The 17,415-nt window shown below is 40.3% G+C and overlaps 1 protein-coding gene across 2 annotated transcripts in view; it reads right to left on the bottom strand.

The window, feature by feature from the left end:
* Window positions 1-988: 988 nt before the first annotated feature.
* The window catches only part of KAT2B (lysine acetyltransferase 2B), a 103,044-nt gene continuing 86,617 nt past the window's right edge, over window positions 989-17,415 (bottom strand). For both annotated transcript variants that reach the window (XM_042903586.1, XM_042903587.1), the window contains 6 exons: window positions 14,845-14,988; window positions 9,516-9,630; window positions 7,955-7,991; window positions 7,649-7,712; window positions 7,466-7,550; window positions 989-3,064 (listed from right to left, as the gene is read on the bottom strand). In XM_042903586.1, the coding sequence (XP_042759520.1) occupies window positions 2,871-3,064; window positions 7,466-7,550; window positions 7,649-7,712; window positions 7,955-7,991; window positions 9,516-9,630; window positions 14,845-14,988 (639 nt within the window). In that variant the 3' untranslated portion in view covers window positions 989-2,870. The remainder of the gene's footprint in view (window positions 3,065-7,465; window positions 7,551-7,648; window positions 7,713-7,954; window positions 7,992-9,515; window positions 9,631-14,844; window positions 14,989-17,415) is intronic.

Raw genomic sequence — 17,415 nt, 5'->3', positions numbered from 1 at the left:
ACCAGTTATTAAATGTGTTGAATACAACTTCAGAGCAATTTTTGATACGGAGACATGGGGTGGAGTGGGAAGGAGACTTATCGTCTGATCCCGATGTTTGCATCCCTGTGGAAGGACAGACATCACCCCCTGGCCTCCCTGTGCCCCTCATTCATTCCTCCCCTGGGAGGGACTTACCTAATCGATGAGTTACAGCAAGGCCCTGGACTGCACGGTTTGGCTGTTCCGTCCCCTGTGCCTCTTCGGAGTTGGCCTGCCTTCAGAGAGCACCACTGCTCTTGGCCATGCACTAAACTCGACGGTACAGGCTCTGCCCTTGGAGGGGAAGCTGGCAGTGTCTGCAGAGCCGCTGGCGAGTCAGTCACATTCTGGGGTTCAGTATTAGCCCATTTTCCATAGATATATAAGCCACATTCTTCAATATCCATTTTATTATTAATGAAGGTATTTTGGCCATCATGTGCCTTATTCCTTTGACTTCTCAGTTGGTTCAGGATTCAGTAAGAAAAGGTACAGTACTTCTCATACCCCAACAGGATATAGGATTCTTTCCTGCAGTCAGCATTTTGAGTGAAATTAGAAGCTCATTAGGAGATGTCTAAGAACCAGCTATATTTTTACCCGCATCTTCATTCATCTTTTTGCAGATGGAAAGCAGAAAAACTGGGGGCGGGGGGGGGGGGGAGGGACTTAACTTTTAAACCAATAACACTCCTCTCTCACTGTTTTTTTTTTCCCCTTTGTTTAATGAGTGACAGCGGGCAAAATGCAGTGGACCACTCAAAAGACACAGACCCAGACAAGTGTCTCTCCTCATGGAATTATCTCAATGGTGGTTTGTGAATTTTTATGAAACTTACAACGAATGCAGCAATTCTAAACATCTTCAACGAAATGCCTAAAAGGCAGAATTACGGATCTTGTCGATGGTCATCAACCATCGCCCTATTGAATTTAATGGGCTAGAAGAAGAAAACGCAACACCACATTGAGAGCTTTTTAAAATATAATTTAAAACTATGTTGTACCAGTACAATATATTAATTTTACAAATGTAAAATTTTATCCGCTGTTAAAGCATTTGCAAAAACCACACATCCTACTTCAGCTTTATTGCACAATATCTATAAGAAAATATTAATTTTTAAATTAGAAAACATAAAAATGCTTTCAATATAGAAGAGACAATCTGATTTTAAAGACAATACTCTATAAGAATGTCTACCCAGAAAATAACAAACTTTCACAGGATACCAAGCTGGACAGATGCTTCGGCAGATTCAGTACAAAGCACTGTTTAAAACCAGTCCAAGATACTTAATCCAAAGTGTATCATCATTCTTCATTAGAAATCTAGATGCCACTCGAGGCAGTTTCTTAGACTTAAAAAAGTTGAGGCATTTTTCAGTGTGAGCATTCTGAATATCCCTTACCTATTAAAAACAATACTTCCCGCTTAACAGCCATTTGCAGGGTTTTTTCCGTCATGCAGATTATCTCTGGCAACTGTTTTTAACAATGATTAAATGATCACTTTAATTCACTTATGCTGATAAAAAATCCCATCAAGTTAAATACACTTTTAAAACTTAGTCCTTTACAAAAATCAGTTTATAAATTTGTATCATAAAAATTAGTGTCAAAGACCATCAAAATGGCCTTCATTTGTTTCGATATTAGTTGGTTCTCCCAGAGTTGGGATGGCAGACGTCCCACTTCTCTATGTAGTGTTAATCAGAAAATAAACCCAAGCGCTAAGCTGGAATCCCGAGACAGGTTAATCCGTCTGAACGATGGATTTTAGTGGGATATCACCCTGGGTCTGTATTCCAATGTAGGTGATAAAATACTGACAGCAAATCTTGGTAATTGATTTCACCTCAGACAATGAACAGAATGTAGAGATGCAACAGGAAAAATGTTCATATCGTACATTATCAGTGGGGTTGTGTGTCTCATGGAAAACGAAAACAATCCTTATTAGTTAGAACAAGGATCCACCAAATTTGATACATACGTAGATTATGCATCTTTTCTTATTAAAGCACATTGATTCGATCTCAAGTGTTCTCAAATGTATGCCTTTGTGCAACAGGAGATTGCCTTTTGGAACTTATGGCCTGCATAAGCAAAGTCAAATATAATAGTACACATTTGTGTAGAGAAAATAATTATTAAAATAGTGGTTATGCGCTCACAAGTGTATTGTAGGTAGACAGAATTATCAAAAACCCAGATGCTTATAAAAAACTTTGCAGTATTTAGAATTTCTTCCTTAGGAATCAAAGCAGTTGCTTTTCTGGAACTGCATTTTTTTCAGAACTGCTCAAAGCACCTCATCTAGATGAGTGTTTTTAAAAAATATATATAAAAAGTCTACAATGAGACTTCAAACATCACATATTTCACCTTTTACGGGCTTTTTATCATGTATCCCTTCCTTAAAGTCCTTCAGGATAAAATAAAAATAAACTCTCACATTCCATTAGAAAAAATGGAAACATTCATGGTCTGAAAAGTTTCTGCATTCCCCCAAATCTTGGTACTATGTGCAATTTCCTCATACACAGGTTTTGAGGAAACCCCTGATCATCTATTACTGAATATTCAGCTAATGGACATGCCATAGAAAATTTACATTTAATAGTAGTAAATAGATTAAAATCTATTCCATAAAATAAAAATGTTCTATGACTTCAATTTAAATACGTATCTGAAAAGCTAAGAGGAGGTTTTTTTGTTTTTCAAAAGTGCTAATTAATACAGTTACAAGTATCTTCAATACATTATGTCCAATTCTTTATAAAACTAAACCACCTTGCTTTAGGCACACTGTTTGATGAGTTTCTAAGAAGCAGAGGGGGGAAAAATCACTTGTCAATTAATCCAGCTTCCTTAATTTTACTGAAGAAGAATTTCTCCAGGATATTGGCACATTTGTAGTATTCGCTTTCAGGGGGGTTGTATTCTTTGCAATTGGTAAAGACTCGCTGTAAATCTGCCATGAATAATTTCTTAGACACGTAGTACCTATTCTTGAGGCGTTCGCTCATGGTTTTCAGATCTGCACAGGAAAAAAAAATATTAGCAACCTTTGACTCCTATTTTAAACACTCGCTGACAAAAGGGAGACAGGGAGAGAAATTTATGTCATTGGTTTGGCTACATTTTTACCACCCCAATGCCCCTGCTTACAAGAAATTCATATGATCAAGGAAAACAGTTCCTAAATCTTAGGTTGTTTCTGTTGTGAGGGTTCCTTGTGTAAAATCACAGCATTTTAACATTGAAGGGACCATTATTAGTCATCTGGCCCAATCCCCTATTCAGCACAAGGAAGCTAAGTAGATTAGCAGTGATAAGTATGATAAACTAAGTACTGTTAGCTATTCATTCAGAATTACACAGAAGAGGCTCTATCTACACAGAGTAGAGCAGGTGGGACATTTGTACTGAATCACTGCATTACTTAAGTCGAACAATCAGACTGAGTTTGTTTCAATAAATTCACAGTTGTTTTGGTGCTGTAGAGACAGAACTAAAGTACAGAAACTGATCATAAATAAATCTGCAGATACACCAGTGTCCTTGCATATAAAGATTCAAATTAATTTAGTTTCATGCTCCATCCACGAAATAAGAATCACAAGCAATAAAAAAAAATCACACAAAAAATTTTTTCTAAAGCCAGTAAGCCTTGAGAGACTACTGTAAAATAGTATTTTCCCAATATATCTACTTCCTTTAAATTATATTATTTTACAAATGAAAACAGTACTTTATCTAAACTTATAAGAATACCATGGGGCTTGTTTACTCCCCACTCTTAGGACTGATTTAAAGAATTCCATGCAGGGGCGCCTTGGTGGCTTAGTCGGTAAAGCATCCGGCCTCAGCTCAGGTAATGAACTCACGGTTCGTGAGTTCAAGCCCCACGTCAGGTTGTCTGCTGACAGCTCAGAGCCTGGAGCCCGCTTCAAATTCTGTGTCTCCCTCTTTCTCTGCCCCTTCCCCGCTCGCTCTCTCTCTCTCTCTCTCTCTCTCAAAAATAAATAAATATTAAAAAAAAAAAAATTCCATGCAGATTAGAAGATGTTAACATTTGTCTACTGATAGGTTCCTAGTTGACTCTAAGTCTGGTTCTATCATTAAAACTTATATTAACTGTGGGGCACCTGGGTGGCTCAGTTGGTTAAACCTCTGATTTTGGCTCAGGTCATTATCTCATGGTCTGTGAGTTCGAGCCCCATGTAGGGCTCCCTGCTGTGAGTGCAGAGCCTGCTTCAGATCCTCTGTCCGCCCCCCCCCCCGCCCCTTCCCTGCTTCTTTCTCAAAAATAAACATTAAAAAAATTATATTAACTGTGCATGGAAAAATAAGTCAAAATTATTAAAGAAATACCTCTGACTACCCATAACCCAAATTCCCACTATATGATCAAATTTTCCAGAGGCAAGGAAACTTACAACCAACTACAGTGGGATTATCAGTTAGTCAGATATATAAAATTATGTACAACAACCAAAAATGGAAATTCATTTAGATCAAAATCTTAAATCTACCAAAACACCGAAGAAAAAAATGGGAAATATGTACTCTCGCCTATTTCCTCTGAACAAAGCTTATCTTTGGTAGTGCTATGTCATCAACCTGAGTTCAACATTCAATTTTCTTCTCTCACTAAAACAGTTTGGAAGAAGAGAAAAACTGGCAAGTGTTAAGATACCTAAAGGTTTAGCAAATACCCCACTAGCTGTCTCACCCGAGTGTGACTGAACAGATGAAGATGTCCTCTCAGTAAATGAAGAAAGACTAATGAAATTAATTGTGTCTCTCCAAGTAAGTTAGATGTTTACCTTCCTTCCACCACATGCCTACCACTTAAGATACGCTACCTGATATAATTTTATGTTTTAGAAGGAAAAGACATGTAACCAAAAAGGGAAAAAAAAGAATGAAACATGGCACAAAGAAGTTTATCCACAAGCTTTCAAACTATTATTTGGAAGAGAGTGGATAAGAAGAGATGGGGAGAGCCTAAAATACAGTAGGAACAAAACAAGAGTCATAGAAGTATTTGAACCTTTCAGAATAATTACAGCCAATTCCGTACATTTCCTTTCCATCTTTCTATTCTATTCAGTTATAAATAACATCTTTCTTCCTCCAGCCTTCTAAGAGGCTTGGTTGGCCAAACGGCATGTGTCTAAAAAGAAGGTGATTACACATCAGTGATACCACATAGGAAGAAATCATAAAATTATTCTGTTTTCATCCCCCACCACCACCAACTTGGGAGTTCTGGGTAAATAGGAAAACTCTAACTAGTAATCCACACGTGGTAAGAAGACATGCTTGAACCAGACTACTCAGACAATGTTCTGAATGAGATGCCCCAAATGACACAGGTTAGGTCTCATTCATATGGGAGAAAAGAGTTTTTGAAGGCAAAGGGGAAAGAGAAGAAATGCTTTTAGAAAAAGCCAAGAAGGCAATAATGGGAGAAAGTAAAATTATTGATCTGTCAGTCTTGTCCTCAGAAAAAAGACCATCTTTTCGGGCATGACCATCTTAGGGGCAAGACTACACATTTTACTCAGCACCTAAAGACATCTCAAGAAAAATATCATTACTCCCCTAAAGAGCACCATGTACTGTGTTAATTCTCTTTGTCTAGAACACACCTCAGTTCACCACTGGTCTTGCTCAATGGGGCCAATATTGCCCTCGGAAGCATTCAGCTATGCACACAGGCGGTATCCAACTGGAAAGGCTCATCCCTTTGCTTGGCTGGACCAGGAAAAACACTTCCAGAAAGCAGGCTGAGAGTAGGCTATGACAGACAGGACCTTCTAGAACTACTATTGCAGGTCTTCAGAGCATACATGAGCAGGGCTAAAAGATAATTATTCTCCCCAAACTCACACAACCTCCCACGAGGGTTTCATAAAAGGAGTGGAGATGGTCCAGGGTCAGTTGGAGTTAACTCCAGAGGTCAGTTAACTTAAGTTTGGAAATGGGCACAAATGGTCTTTACATATACTTTTTAAATGTTTATTTATTTTTGAGAGAGAGAGCACAAGTAGGGGAAGGGCAGAGAGAGGTGGGGGACAGAGAATCCGAAGCGGGCCCCGTGCTGACAGCAGTGAGCATCTGATGCAGGGCTTGAACTCCCGAACCAGATCACGATCTGAGCTGAAGTCAGATGTTCAACCAACTGAGCCACCCAGGTACCCTGGTCTTAACATATTTTTTACATGATGGAAAATACCGAGAGACACATCACTGGCTCAGTCAGTAGAGCATGCAATTCTTGATCTCAGGGTTGTGAGTTTGAGCCACATGTTGGGTGTAGACATTACTTAAAAATAAAACCTCTTAAAATTTTTTTAAAAAAGAAAAGAATATACAGACTCCCCAAACACCGTTCCATACAGAATTCTAGACTCAGTCAATCCTCACACTTTGGTTTTCATAACTGAAATACACAGAAGCAAGGCAGAAAGCAAAGGGAAAGAAAAGCATATAGATGTATGTCCACCTTAAGGAGTACAGACTACCCAAATCATTACTATGACTATATAAAACACATTCATGTGAAAATTAAGGCTATAGAAAACACCCACAAATAATTCTGTTGCCAGGGAGCTAATGGGTCCCTTTCATTCTTCCTTTCATATTTTAATACTTGCTTGGTACCAGGAATAGATTACAGGTGGAAAAGGGACAGAAGACACAGGCTGTCTCCCAAACAATGGCCACACAAGTGACTGAAAAGAAAACATTTCAGCTAGTTTTCTGTCATCTACACAATGCCAAATTAGTTTAATTGGATTCTCAATTGGTTCAACTAATCATTTACATGGTGCAGGTACAGCAGCAAATCCCACACTTCTACATTTCTAAAGGCATTTCTTGTTTGTTTGGTATTGGATGTGGAATAAAGCTTTAAAAAGGAGTGAAAATAGGGACACTAATAGTATCCATCAAGAACATGGAAAATCAAGAATCTCTCCCTCTGCTAGGATAGCAGGCAAGCAGCTTAATCCAACTTCATTTTATTGCTTTCAAAAATTCTCAAAAGGCTCACAATATATCAAGAGGACAACCTGAAGTTTCTCCATTTGCAACCAAATGGGGGAGTATAAACAAGGCTGTGTCCACACAGCCAGCTTTCACATCTAGTGCTGAGTGCAGTTCCCCGCGTGGGCTTTCTGCATCGAGTGCTGTCGGGTGCAGCTCTGAAAGGTGCAAGCATGTCTCCTGAACACAGCCACCCACGTCTCCTTTATCACGCTGCTCTACGTCACTGGCCCTCCGCGGGGACGGGGAATCCCACCGCCCGTCATCACACAAACCCTACCCTACCACAGAAGATTACAAATCAACCTCGGCAACCGTTTGTCCCCCACACCGCCATCCAGAGAGTGTTACATCTATACTTAGAAAATGTTAATGGCATTACCCATGGGGAACCTTATAACTTCATAATATCCCGGAGCTTCTGTTCTCTTCACAGGTTCCATGAAGGGCCAAGCGCTTTGATGGCTCTTGAGTAAAGAAAAAAGTAAGGTATCTAATATGGAAATTCCATGTGGGAAATCATTTCAAAATATCTGCATGAGGTGAAAGAAAAGAAAACACCCACCTTCACCTGCTGGAGGATGCTCTTGAGCGTGCTGTAAAGCTGGTCAGGGTCTTTGGGCTCTTTACTTGAAAGGAAAAGAGCAAACAACAAGGTACAGTGATTAGTTTTTTGCCCTCCTGCCAGGGGATTCCTATTCAGCTCATTTTCACAAAACCCTAAGATTGGAACCATCCCAGCACTTTTTATGAAAACTGAAACGCAGCAAGTGCCGCCTGAGTGATTACAGTCAGTTTGCCCGTTTCCTCTAAGTTGTGGGGAGGAAAGAAAAATCACTTCCATTAACATCCTCTCGCCCATCTGACTTACCTTTTCTCTCTTCCACTCGGCTTCCAGCCTGTCTCTCCTACATGTCAACGAAATTAAACACTGAATGAGAACTGCTTTCAGTCAAGAGAATAACAACATTAATACTTATCAAAATGCAATAAATTATACGCATGCCTAAATAAAAGTCTATTTCTGGGAAGAGACAGAAATCAACTGCAATTAGTTTTCTTCCGTATATGGCTACAAACCTGAAACATTTCCAACATTCCCAAGATAACCAACACTACTTTAGGTTAGTGTTTTTTAAAGGAGGAACTCCAACTTTTCAGAGGAGAGTATAAAAAATAAATATGTCAGTACCGGGGACATGTGTATATTTTAAACTCTAAGCCACATTTTTTTTTTGCTAATCACATGTGAAAGAGTTAAGCTGTTATTATTTTAGGTTAGAACGAACCTTATCCCTCCCGGTCTCTATTTTATTTGGCAAAGAACCTGCTTGCAATGCAAGATGGTTTAGCGCAGCAGAAAGAAAACACAGCCTCAAATCCAATAGACCTGGATTTGATTTCTTGCTCACTCCTTAAAAGCTAACTTATCCTAGATAGATTACTTAACTTTTTGCCTCTACAGTTTATCAATCTATAAAACAGAACTCTAAAAATTAGGTGACGTTATCGCTTTTGAGATTAGTTGATGCATGTAAAAAAAAAACAAAAAACCAGAAAAATGCCTGGCAATATGGTAGCTATTGTGCCATTAACAGGGATGATATAGGGAAGTGAAATCTCTAGGGCTAGAAGTAAAAGTAAGATGTGCCATAGGGTAGCCATTGTAATGAAGGAATATATCTTGCCCAAATAATGTCTTATTTTTTTTCTGGAGAACTGTAGTTTGTTGCATTTTGTTTTCTGTATTAAATCTTCAATATACTAGAAGATGCTGGATTTGAACTGAATCAAAGCACAGCTATTCAATACTTTCAATCTACAAAAACAAGCTATTTTGTGTGTTTTATCCCAGGATGATTCACCTCTCACATACTCACAGATAAGAACCCTTGGGAAAACTACTCTAAAATAGGGAACTTGAAACAAATTATATGTTTCCAATCATCTTTTTTAGAAATGCTGAGAGACTGATTTGGCCGAGCACACATGTGGGCAGGTTGCAATCGTGACGGCAACGAGCAACGGGTACGAACAGCAAAATGTCTGGAGATCCGAATCAGGCGGCTTCTAATTCTGACAGTTACTAGCCATGTACTATGTAAGCTCAAAGGACTTAATCATTCTGAGACTCAAATTCCCCATTTGTAGAAGTAGAATTCCCCTGTGCTCTAACAGCAACCTCTCGATAAATGGCAGATATTATCAGCTACAAGAAGGGGTCATCTGAATTCTCCTTGATTTGTCCACACTGAGAAGTAGAGAAAAGACATAAAGGGAAAGCATGCACTCCCTTCCCAAGACTACAAACACCATGAATGGAGACAGGCAGAGCAAAAAGCTTTCCAAATCACGGCACTCTGGCAATTGTTTCAAACCTATCTCATGGCATGACCAAAAGGTTTTGCTTTTAAAAGAAGATCTGTACATACTAATTCCAGGAATGCTTTCTATTGGAATCTGTCGAACTCCATCTTTAAAACACGAAAGTCCAGGGTATACTTTTCGAATCTGGGCTTGTTTTCTTTCTATCAGCTTTTTAATGATCTGTAAAGCACAGGAAGAAAATGTGTTTAGTGACAGAAGTTTGTGGCTACAGATTAAGCTATTCAACCTAGGAAGTTGGGCCCCTAAATATAGCCTTCAGGACACAAAAAAGGAGAAAGGGTGAATGCCATTTTATGGGTAAGACATGAAAACATTCTATTACACAACCATGCCCCTTTGGTGGCATTCACACAACTGTCTTTGAAACCTTGTCCCCTGCCATTCAAAACAGCCAAGACTGAGAGAACACACTGCCCTCAGGGGTGGCGGTCCTCTCTAGCACAGGAGCCAGTGATTTTGTCTTGCTTCTCTGAGGGGCCTCTGCCCAAGCTGCAGCCAAGCAGCCCTGTGCATCAGCTAACCCAGCTGAGCCCCGTGCCAGGACCCCTTCAGGTCCCCAGAGCAGGAACTATTCCCTTCGGACTGGAGGGCACATGAACAGGCCTCAGAAAGTTGCCAATGACAGGATGACCTTACTAGCACTCAAAATTGTCAAGGCTTGGGGTGCCCGGGTGGCTCAGTTGGTTAGGCGTCCGACTCTTCATTTTGGCTCAGGTCGTGATCTCACGGTTCATGAGTTCAAGCCTCGCGTCAGGCTCATACTGACAGTGCGGAGCCTGCTTGGGATTCTCTTTCTCCCTCTCTCTGCCCTTCCCTGGCTCATGCTCACTCTCTCTCAAAACAAATAGCCCTAACCCATGCTGTTTGCATCAAAAAAGCAATTCCAAATTGTTGAGGCAACACAACTCCTGTTGTGAGCATTCAGGACCTATAAGGGAATTTTGTAAAATAATTCCTAATGTACTTAGGTTAACTATTTCCAAAACAGTACAGTTTCCATTAAAAAAAAAAAACAAAAAAACAGAAAAAGATAAATTAAAAATAGCCATCCAGAAATTAACTGTCATAACTGAATTTTGGAAAAGAAAAAACAAAACAGTAGCCAGTAGCAGTCATTAATTGAATTTACAAAGGAAAACAAAAAATTCCAGTTCCTAACAGCTTGATCTCAAACACATCGTTGGTAAATGTTCTAGCATGAATACATTTTAATCCTAACAAGTAAACAAAGAACTCCATAACGTGAATAGGACTAGTCAAAGTATATTCCTAGTAAATCTAGTTCAATGCTGTCCAATAGAAATACAATGTGGGGCACCTGGGAGGCTCAGTCAGTTAAGCATCTGACTCTTGATTTAGGCTCGGGTCATGATCTCACCATCATGGGATCAAGCCCCACGTTGGGGCTGGAACCTGCTGGAACGTGACCATGGAACCTGCTTGGGATTTTCTCTCCCTCTCACTCTGCCCCTCCCCGACTTGTGCTTTCAATCTAAATAAATATTTAAAAAAAAATAAAGAAATATAATGCAAACCACTAATGTAATTTTTTTTAATGTTTATTTATTTTTGAGAGAGACAGAGCATGGATGGGAGAGGAGCAGACAGAGAGGGAGACACAGAATCCGAAACAGGCTCCAGGCTCTGAGCTGTCAGCACAGAGCCTGATGCGGGGCTCAAGCTTCACGAGCCATGAGATCATGACCTGAGCCGAAGTCGGATGCCCAACTGACTGAGCCACCCAGGCACCCCATCACTCATGTAATTTTAAATGTTCCAGTAGCCACACTCTTTAAAGTAAAAAGTAACAAGTAAAATTGGATTTTAACAGTATGTTTTTATTTACCCCAATATATCCAAAATATTATCACGGCTGTATATAATCATTAAAAAAAAATAAAGATATGTATGAGATACTTTACATTCTTTTATTCATAACAAGTCCTCAAAATTGTAGTGCATCTCAATTTCAGCAGTCTATATATCAAGTGCTCAATAGCCAATATGTAGCTAGTGGCTCCCATTCTGGACAGACAGATCTAGATGGATGCTCCCCCTTGTTTATTTATGAATCTAAGTCTTTTTTTTTTTTTTTTAATTTTATTTTTAAGTAATCTCTACACCCAGCATGGGGCTCAAATTTACAACTCCAAGATCAAGAGTCACATGGCCTACCAACTGAGCCAGCCAGGCACCCCAAGTCTAAGTTTTTGGGTTTTATTTTAAGTTTTTGTATTTATTTAGGTAATCTTCTACACCCAATGTGGGGCTTGAACTCACAACCCCGAGACCAAGAGTCATATACTCTTCCAACTGAGCCAGCCAACAAGCACCCCTCCCCCAGTCTAAGCCTTTTTTTAGAATTTCTTTTTAATGTTTATTTTTGTGAGAGAGAGAGAGAGAGAGAGAGAGAGGGCGGGAATGAGCAGGGGAGAGGCAGACAGGGAGGGAGACAGAGGATCTGAAGCAGGTTCTGCGCTGACAGCAGCAAGACCAACGTGGGGCTCCAACTCATGAACCGTGAGATCATGACCTGAGCCGAAGTTGGACACTCAACCAACCTGGGCACCCAGGTGCCTCCCTCCTCCAGTTTAAGTCTTTTTAAAAGAGAATCCTAATGGCAATCTCTTAAATAAACACCTTCAAAAAATGTAACTTCAAAGTTCAATTTTAAAAGCTTTTCTCTTTATCAGGAGTGCTCTCAGATGTGATATCCCACCCCAGTGGGTTCCACACCCCTTGTGTAGCACCTTGAAGGTTTGGGGTCCTAGTGAGTGACTGGTAATGGCAGTAGAGGGTTTCTTAACCCCTCGGAGCCTCCAAGGATCGCTTTGGAAGAAGGAGACATTTCACTTCTGTTCTAGTCTTTTATCTTCACTTCCCTCGAAAATGTCTCCACTGCTCCACCTGTCATCATCCTTCTCTCCTCAAATCCTTCTCCCGGTCCACCACTGTCCATTTAGTCTCCCCAAACCGAAGATTTAGGGGGACTCCCCCATCTGTGATATGCCAGTAAGTCTTAGCACATCTTCTTACAAAGAAATCACGCTAGTTGGCCTCACCCTTACTTTGGATCCTCCAAACCCAGCCCCCCTCATTGTTTCACACTTGGATGAAGATTTGAGAAGCATCCCCACCTCTCAGGCCCTTCGCCCCAACACGCACATGCACTCATACACTCACCTCTGTCTGCTCAGGGTCTAGTCACACTTTCTCAAATAGTGCCTTTTATCACCGGCACAGCTATGGTCCTGGCTGAATCTATTTATGCTGGACTCTGAATCTTTGCCCATGCTGATGGGATTCAGCAGGCTCAAAACAGCTCAAAATACATCTCACATGAAGACACCTCCAATGATGCTAGACCCTTACAGATCGCACTTTCCTCCTGGAGCCAACGCTCACAAAGTAGTCCTCCACTCCCACTCTGCTCCCCTGTCCAGCTGCAAACTTCTCTATCTCCACCAGCCACAACCACAGTATATTCTGCTCTTGCATGCTTCTAGGGGCCAGGAAAACCCTCTACACACTTATAACTTTGTTTGCTACCACCACTAGTCCCTGCCTCCCACAAGGAGGTCTTCAAAAGTCAGAATAAAGAGACTTGTGACACTCACTTGAATTCTGTGGAAGAAGATACTACATGAATCCAAGTATTTTATTATGGTGAGTTCACGTCTCTTTGAAAGGAACTAGGTTAACAGCTCCAAGCCAGCATGAGCCACTCCGAGGCACGTGTTAGAGAAGGCTGGAGGGAAACAGGGAAGGTGAGGAGAGAGGGAGATGAGATCCAAGAGGAGGGGAGAAAGAGGAAGGGGGAGGGAGCACTGTCGTCTAAATAAGTGCCTGCTTTTGCTAGCTCCTTGTGTGTGCCTTTCCCCTCTACGTAGTAAGAGCCAAAAGATCCAGACTAGGTGAATCCGCAGGGGAATCCTGCTCTCAGCTTCCACCCAGAGACACAGCAGTGCTGCTCGGAGGAGGAATGAGGGAAGGGCAGCTGACTGCCCGGTGATGGCTCTAGTTGGCCGGCAGGCCCCCCATGCTGAACACTGAGCCGCTGAATACAGACCTGCTCATTAAACTCCAAAGAGAACAATGAAGAAAGCTAGCTCTTCAGAGAGAGACGGAGGGGGGAGGTGGGGGGGCTGCTGTGCTTTTATTAACTCTCCAAGTGCCCTATTTGTAATTCTAAGGCTGACATCTCTTAGCAAGAAACAACAAAGGTTGTTATTTTCTAACTTAAAACAAAGGGGGGGGGGAGCTTTTACTCACAGTCATGCTCACATTCATAAGAACAAGTCTGGCCCACTTCAAGGAAAAGGAAAATATTTATTGAGCTCCTACTATGCACCAAACTCTATGTAAGGAGTTTTACGTCTGTCATGTTGGTCATGTCTGACAAACAACTAAGAACTAGGGCTAAGGAACATTAGTAGAAACCAGAAAACAAAGATGGGTTGAAGACAGACGTCTTTTTTTGGTTACCTGCTAGGAGAAAAGTGCACTAGAATGAAAAACAGAGGTATGAAGTGGAATTGATGTGCAAAGACACAGCCGCAAAGCCCATTCCTGAATGCCAATGAACTACGGGAGCAAGGAGGTGGCTTCACACAAAATGCATTCATTTCATATACGGCCTCTGCACACTCCCCAATTCTGCTCTTTTTATGGTATTTTCTTTTCTGTCTTGGATAAATGTAAAATTACTATGCAGTCAAATCTATCAACCTTTCCCCTTACCGTTTCTCTTTTAGTTCCTGTGCATAAAAGACTTCGCCCCATAATCAGGTAACAAATCACTGAATTCCTACAAGTATAAGCCTTCAGAAGTTGCAACGTTAAAAGAAGAGATGGATACATACGAAGATAAACCTTAAGTAAGATCATGAATAACAAAAATTCAAATGACCGGATCAAACATATGCTAGAGAAGTTCAAAGGAGAAACTGAACAGGCCCAAGTAGTCCGATTTGTATGTGCGTTGGGAGAGTGAGGTGGGTAATGGAGAAAGACACCAAGATAGAGGCTTAAAGCATCAGCAATGACTTTTAGAGAAGAGTTTAGGAAACCAAAGAGGTAAGTATGGGAAGGATGCAAGAGGCCCGAAGGTAAAAGGCTTTGAAGGTGAAAGTAAGATACGTCATCATATTTTATAAGTTTTGTATTTTACACCAATTTAACAAGTGTTGACTCTTTTAGGAATGGTGCTTAGAGAGGAGACAGATCAAGGATACGATCAAAGAAGAAATCTATACAAACCATTGCAAACTAAGGCTACGATACGTGGGAGAGCCATGCACCTGGCACCCACTGGTACGCAACTCACCCAACGAAGACCAACCTGTATGGAAGGAATATGAGTCACATGCCTACCTCCTTCTGCTTCTTAATGATGACAGAAAACTCTGTGTATGGGATCCGTGGATTTAGCTCACATCCCATTAAAGTGGCCCCTTCATAATCCTTGATGTAGCCAACATATTTGGTTTTAGGTATTTTAATTTCTTTGGAGAAACCCTGCAATGAGATTAAATTCATTCATATGGGTGTTGTGCATCAGGTACTTACTGAGGGCAAACCACGTGGTAGGCCTCAAGATACGCTTCTTTCAAGTTCTCATCACATTATTCGGGGAAGGATTAGCGAGAAACCCCTCCACGAAGTTCAAAAACATCACAAATCAAACTGTGCAAGCAGGAAGCAAGATGACATAAACCCATAATCCTAGTAAAACACGAATTATACAAAACAGTTTTCACAGAAATTAAAATAAGCTTTAAGTGCATAATTTCTCCCAACACGGGGAGGGGACCGCAGGATTCTCAACAAATCAAACACCGATCTAAATTCTGAAAGAAAATCTTATCCAAAAGTATATTAATTAGGGGTACCTGGCTGGCTCAGTCAGTACAGCATATGACGCTACATCTTGGGGTAGTGAGTTCAAACTGCACGTTGGGTATAGAGATTACTTAAAAATAAAATCTTTAAATATATATACAAATTCGTTTAAGTTTACTTAGAGAGGGAGAGCATGCTCAAGTATGCATGAGTGGAGGAGGGGCAAAGGGAGAGGGGGAGGTGGAGGGAGGGAGGGAGGCGAAGAGGGAGGGAGGGAGGGAGGGAGGGAGGGAGGGAGAGAGAGAGAGAGAGAGAGAGAGAGAGAGAGAGAGAGAGATTGAGAATGAATCCCAAGCAGGCTCCTTGTTGTCGGTGCGGAGCCCAATGCAGGGCTCAAACTCACAAACCATGAGATCATGACCTGAGCCAGACACTTAACTGACTGAGCCACCCAGGCGCCCCTATATATATAAGAATTAGAACTTTGATGTTGAGGAAATGAAACCCCTACTGTATAGGCAAAAACTTCTAGACCATCATAATGTGTAGCTGTTTCAGTGACATTTATTTAAAATTTATTCTTTTACATACTTTAACCTGCAGTAACCTAGTATTTCAGGATATATATTCGTAAATATATATTATAAACATAACTCTCCTTACAGTGCCTATTTCACTTCTTTGCAGTAAATTACTTGAAATTTACTTGAAATTACTTGAAATTCAGGACTATCACCAGCAGTTTCCTGCTTCCCTTTCAGCAAAAACTTATTTTCCAAGCAATCATTGCCATAATCTTCAAAGAGGACTACAGACAAGTTATTTAAAAAACATGACTGAGGGGCGCCTGGGTGGCTCAGTCGGTTGGGCATCCGACTTCGGCTCAGGTCATGATCTCGCGGTCCGTGAGTTCGAGCCCCACGTTGGGCCCTGTGCTGACAGCTCAGAGCCTGGAGCCTGTTTCAGATTCTGTGTCTCCCTCTCTCTCTGCCCCTCCCCCATTCATGCTCTGTCTCTGTCTCAAAAATGAATAAACGTTAAAAAAAATTAAAAAAAAAAACAAAACGACTGATATTTCAAGCTTTGCAATGTATTTACAGCCTAAGGATGATGCTTAAGCCCTCAGTAAAACAATCCCACCAAGTTCTCCCAAGTGAGTTGTATTTAAAAAGTCACAAACAGATCCTAAAGAATGAGAAGAAAATAAATAGGAGATGAACTATCTGACATCAGAGGAAAATAAGCTCTCTAGTCACATAAGACTTACGTAAAAAAAGAAGTTAATAGATTTTATGTATTCATGAAATACAGTTCTGTACATGAAAAAGCCATAAACAATGTTGAGACAGCTGATGAAAGGTAGAAAAATCACAAAATAAAAGGTTAATTTCCTTAGATACAAGACTTTTCATAAGTCACTGTGAAAATAAAGATTTTAGTAGAAGAAGAGGCAAAAAGACAATGAATTGGCAATTCAAAAACAGAAGAAGAAATACAAAGGATCAACGAACAAGAAAAAAACATGTCAAACTTCACAAAGATCAAATAAATGCAAACACACACAATTTATCTAGGAAAGGAGTAAAAATATATTCCTGAACCCCTTACATACTGCTGACAAGAATAGTTGTTACAGTCCCTGTCAATGCATAACAAAAACCTTGAAGATGTCTGGAAACAACTCTACTTCTAGACCCTTATTCTAAGCAAACTTAACATAGATGAGGGCAACACACACACACACACACACACACACACACAAATGTACACTTGTGTGCAAGAAATACTTAAATGTCCTAAAAATGTGGTAATGGTTTAATGATTTTCTACTTATACCATAAAATTTCAGAGAACCATCAAAAATTACATAACAAATGATCAGAATATAGTAAGTGAAAAAGGCAAGTAATTAAATCACATATACTACAAGCCAAGTTTTTATTTATATATATATACACACACATGAACACACACACACAGAGAACAATTACTAGAAAGGTATATATCAAAACATTAACAGTCAATCTCTTTGGGACGGTAAAATTACAAGTGGGTTTTCTTCATTCTGCTTTACTAGGTCTTCCAAGATTTCTACAATAACTG

This window comes from Panthera leo, chromosome C2 (assembly GCF_018350215.1).
Source record: "Panthera leo isolate Ple1 chromosome C2, P.leo_Ple1_pat1.1, whole genome shotgun sequence".
NCBI lineage: Eukaryota > Metazoa > Chordata > Mammalia > Carnivora > Felidae > Panthera > Panthera leo.
Note: the sequence above shows the minus strand (reverse complement) of the source record. Positions and strands in the feature narration are given on the sequence as shown.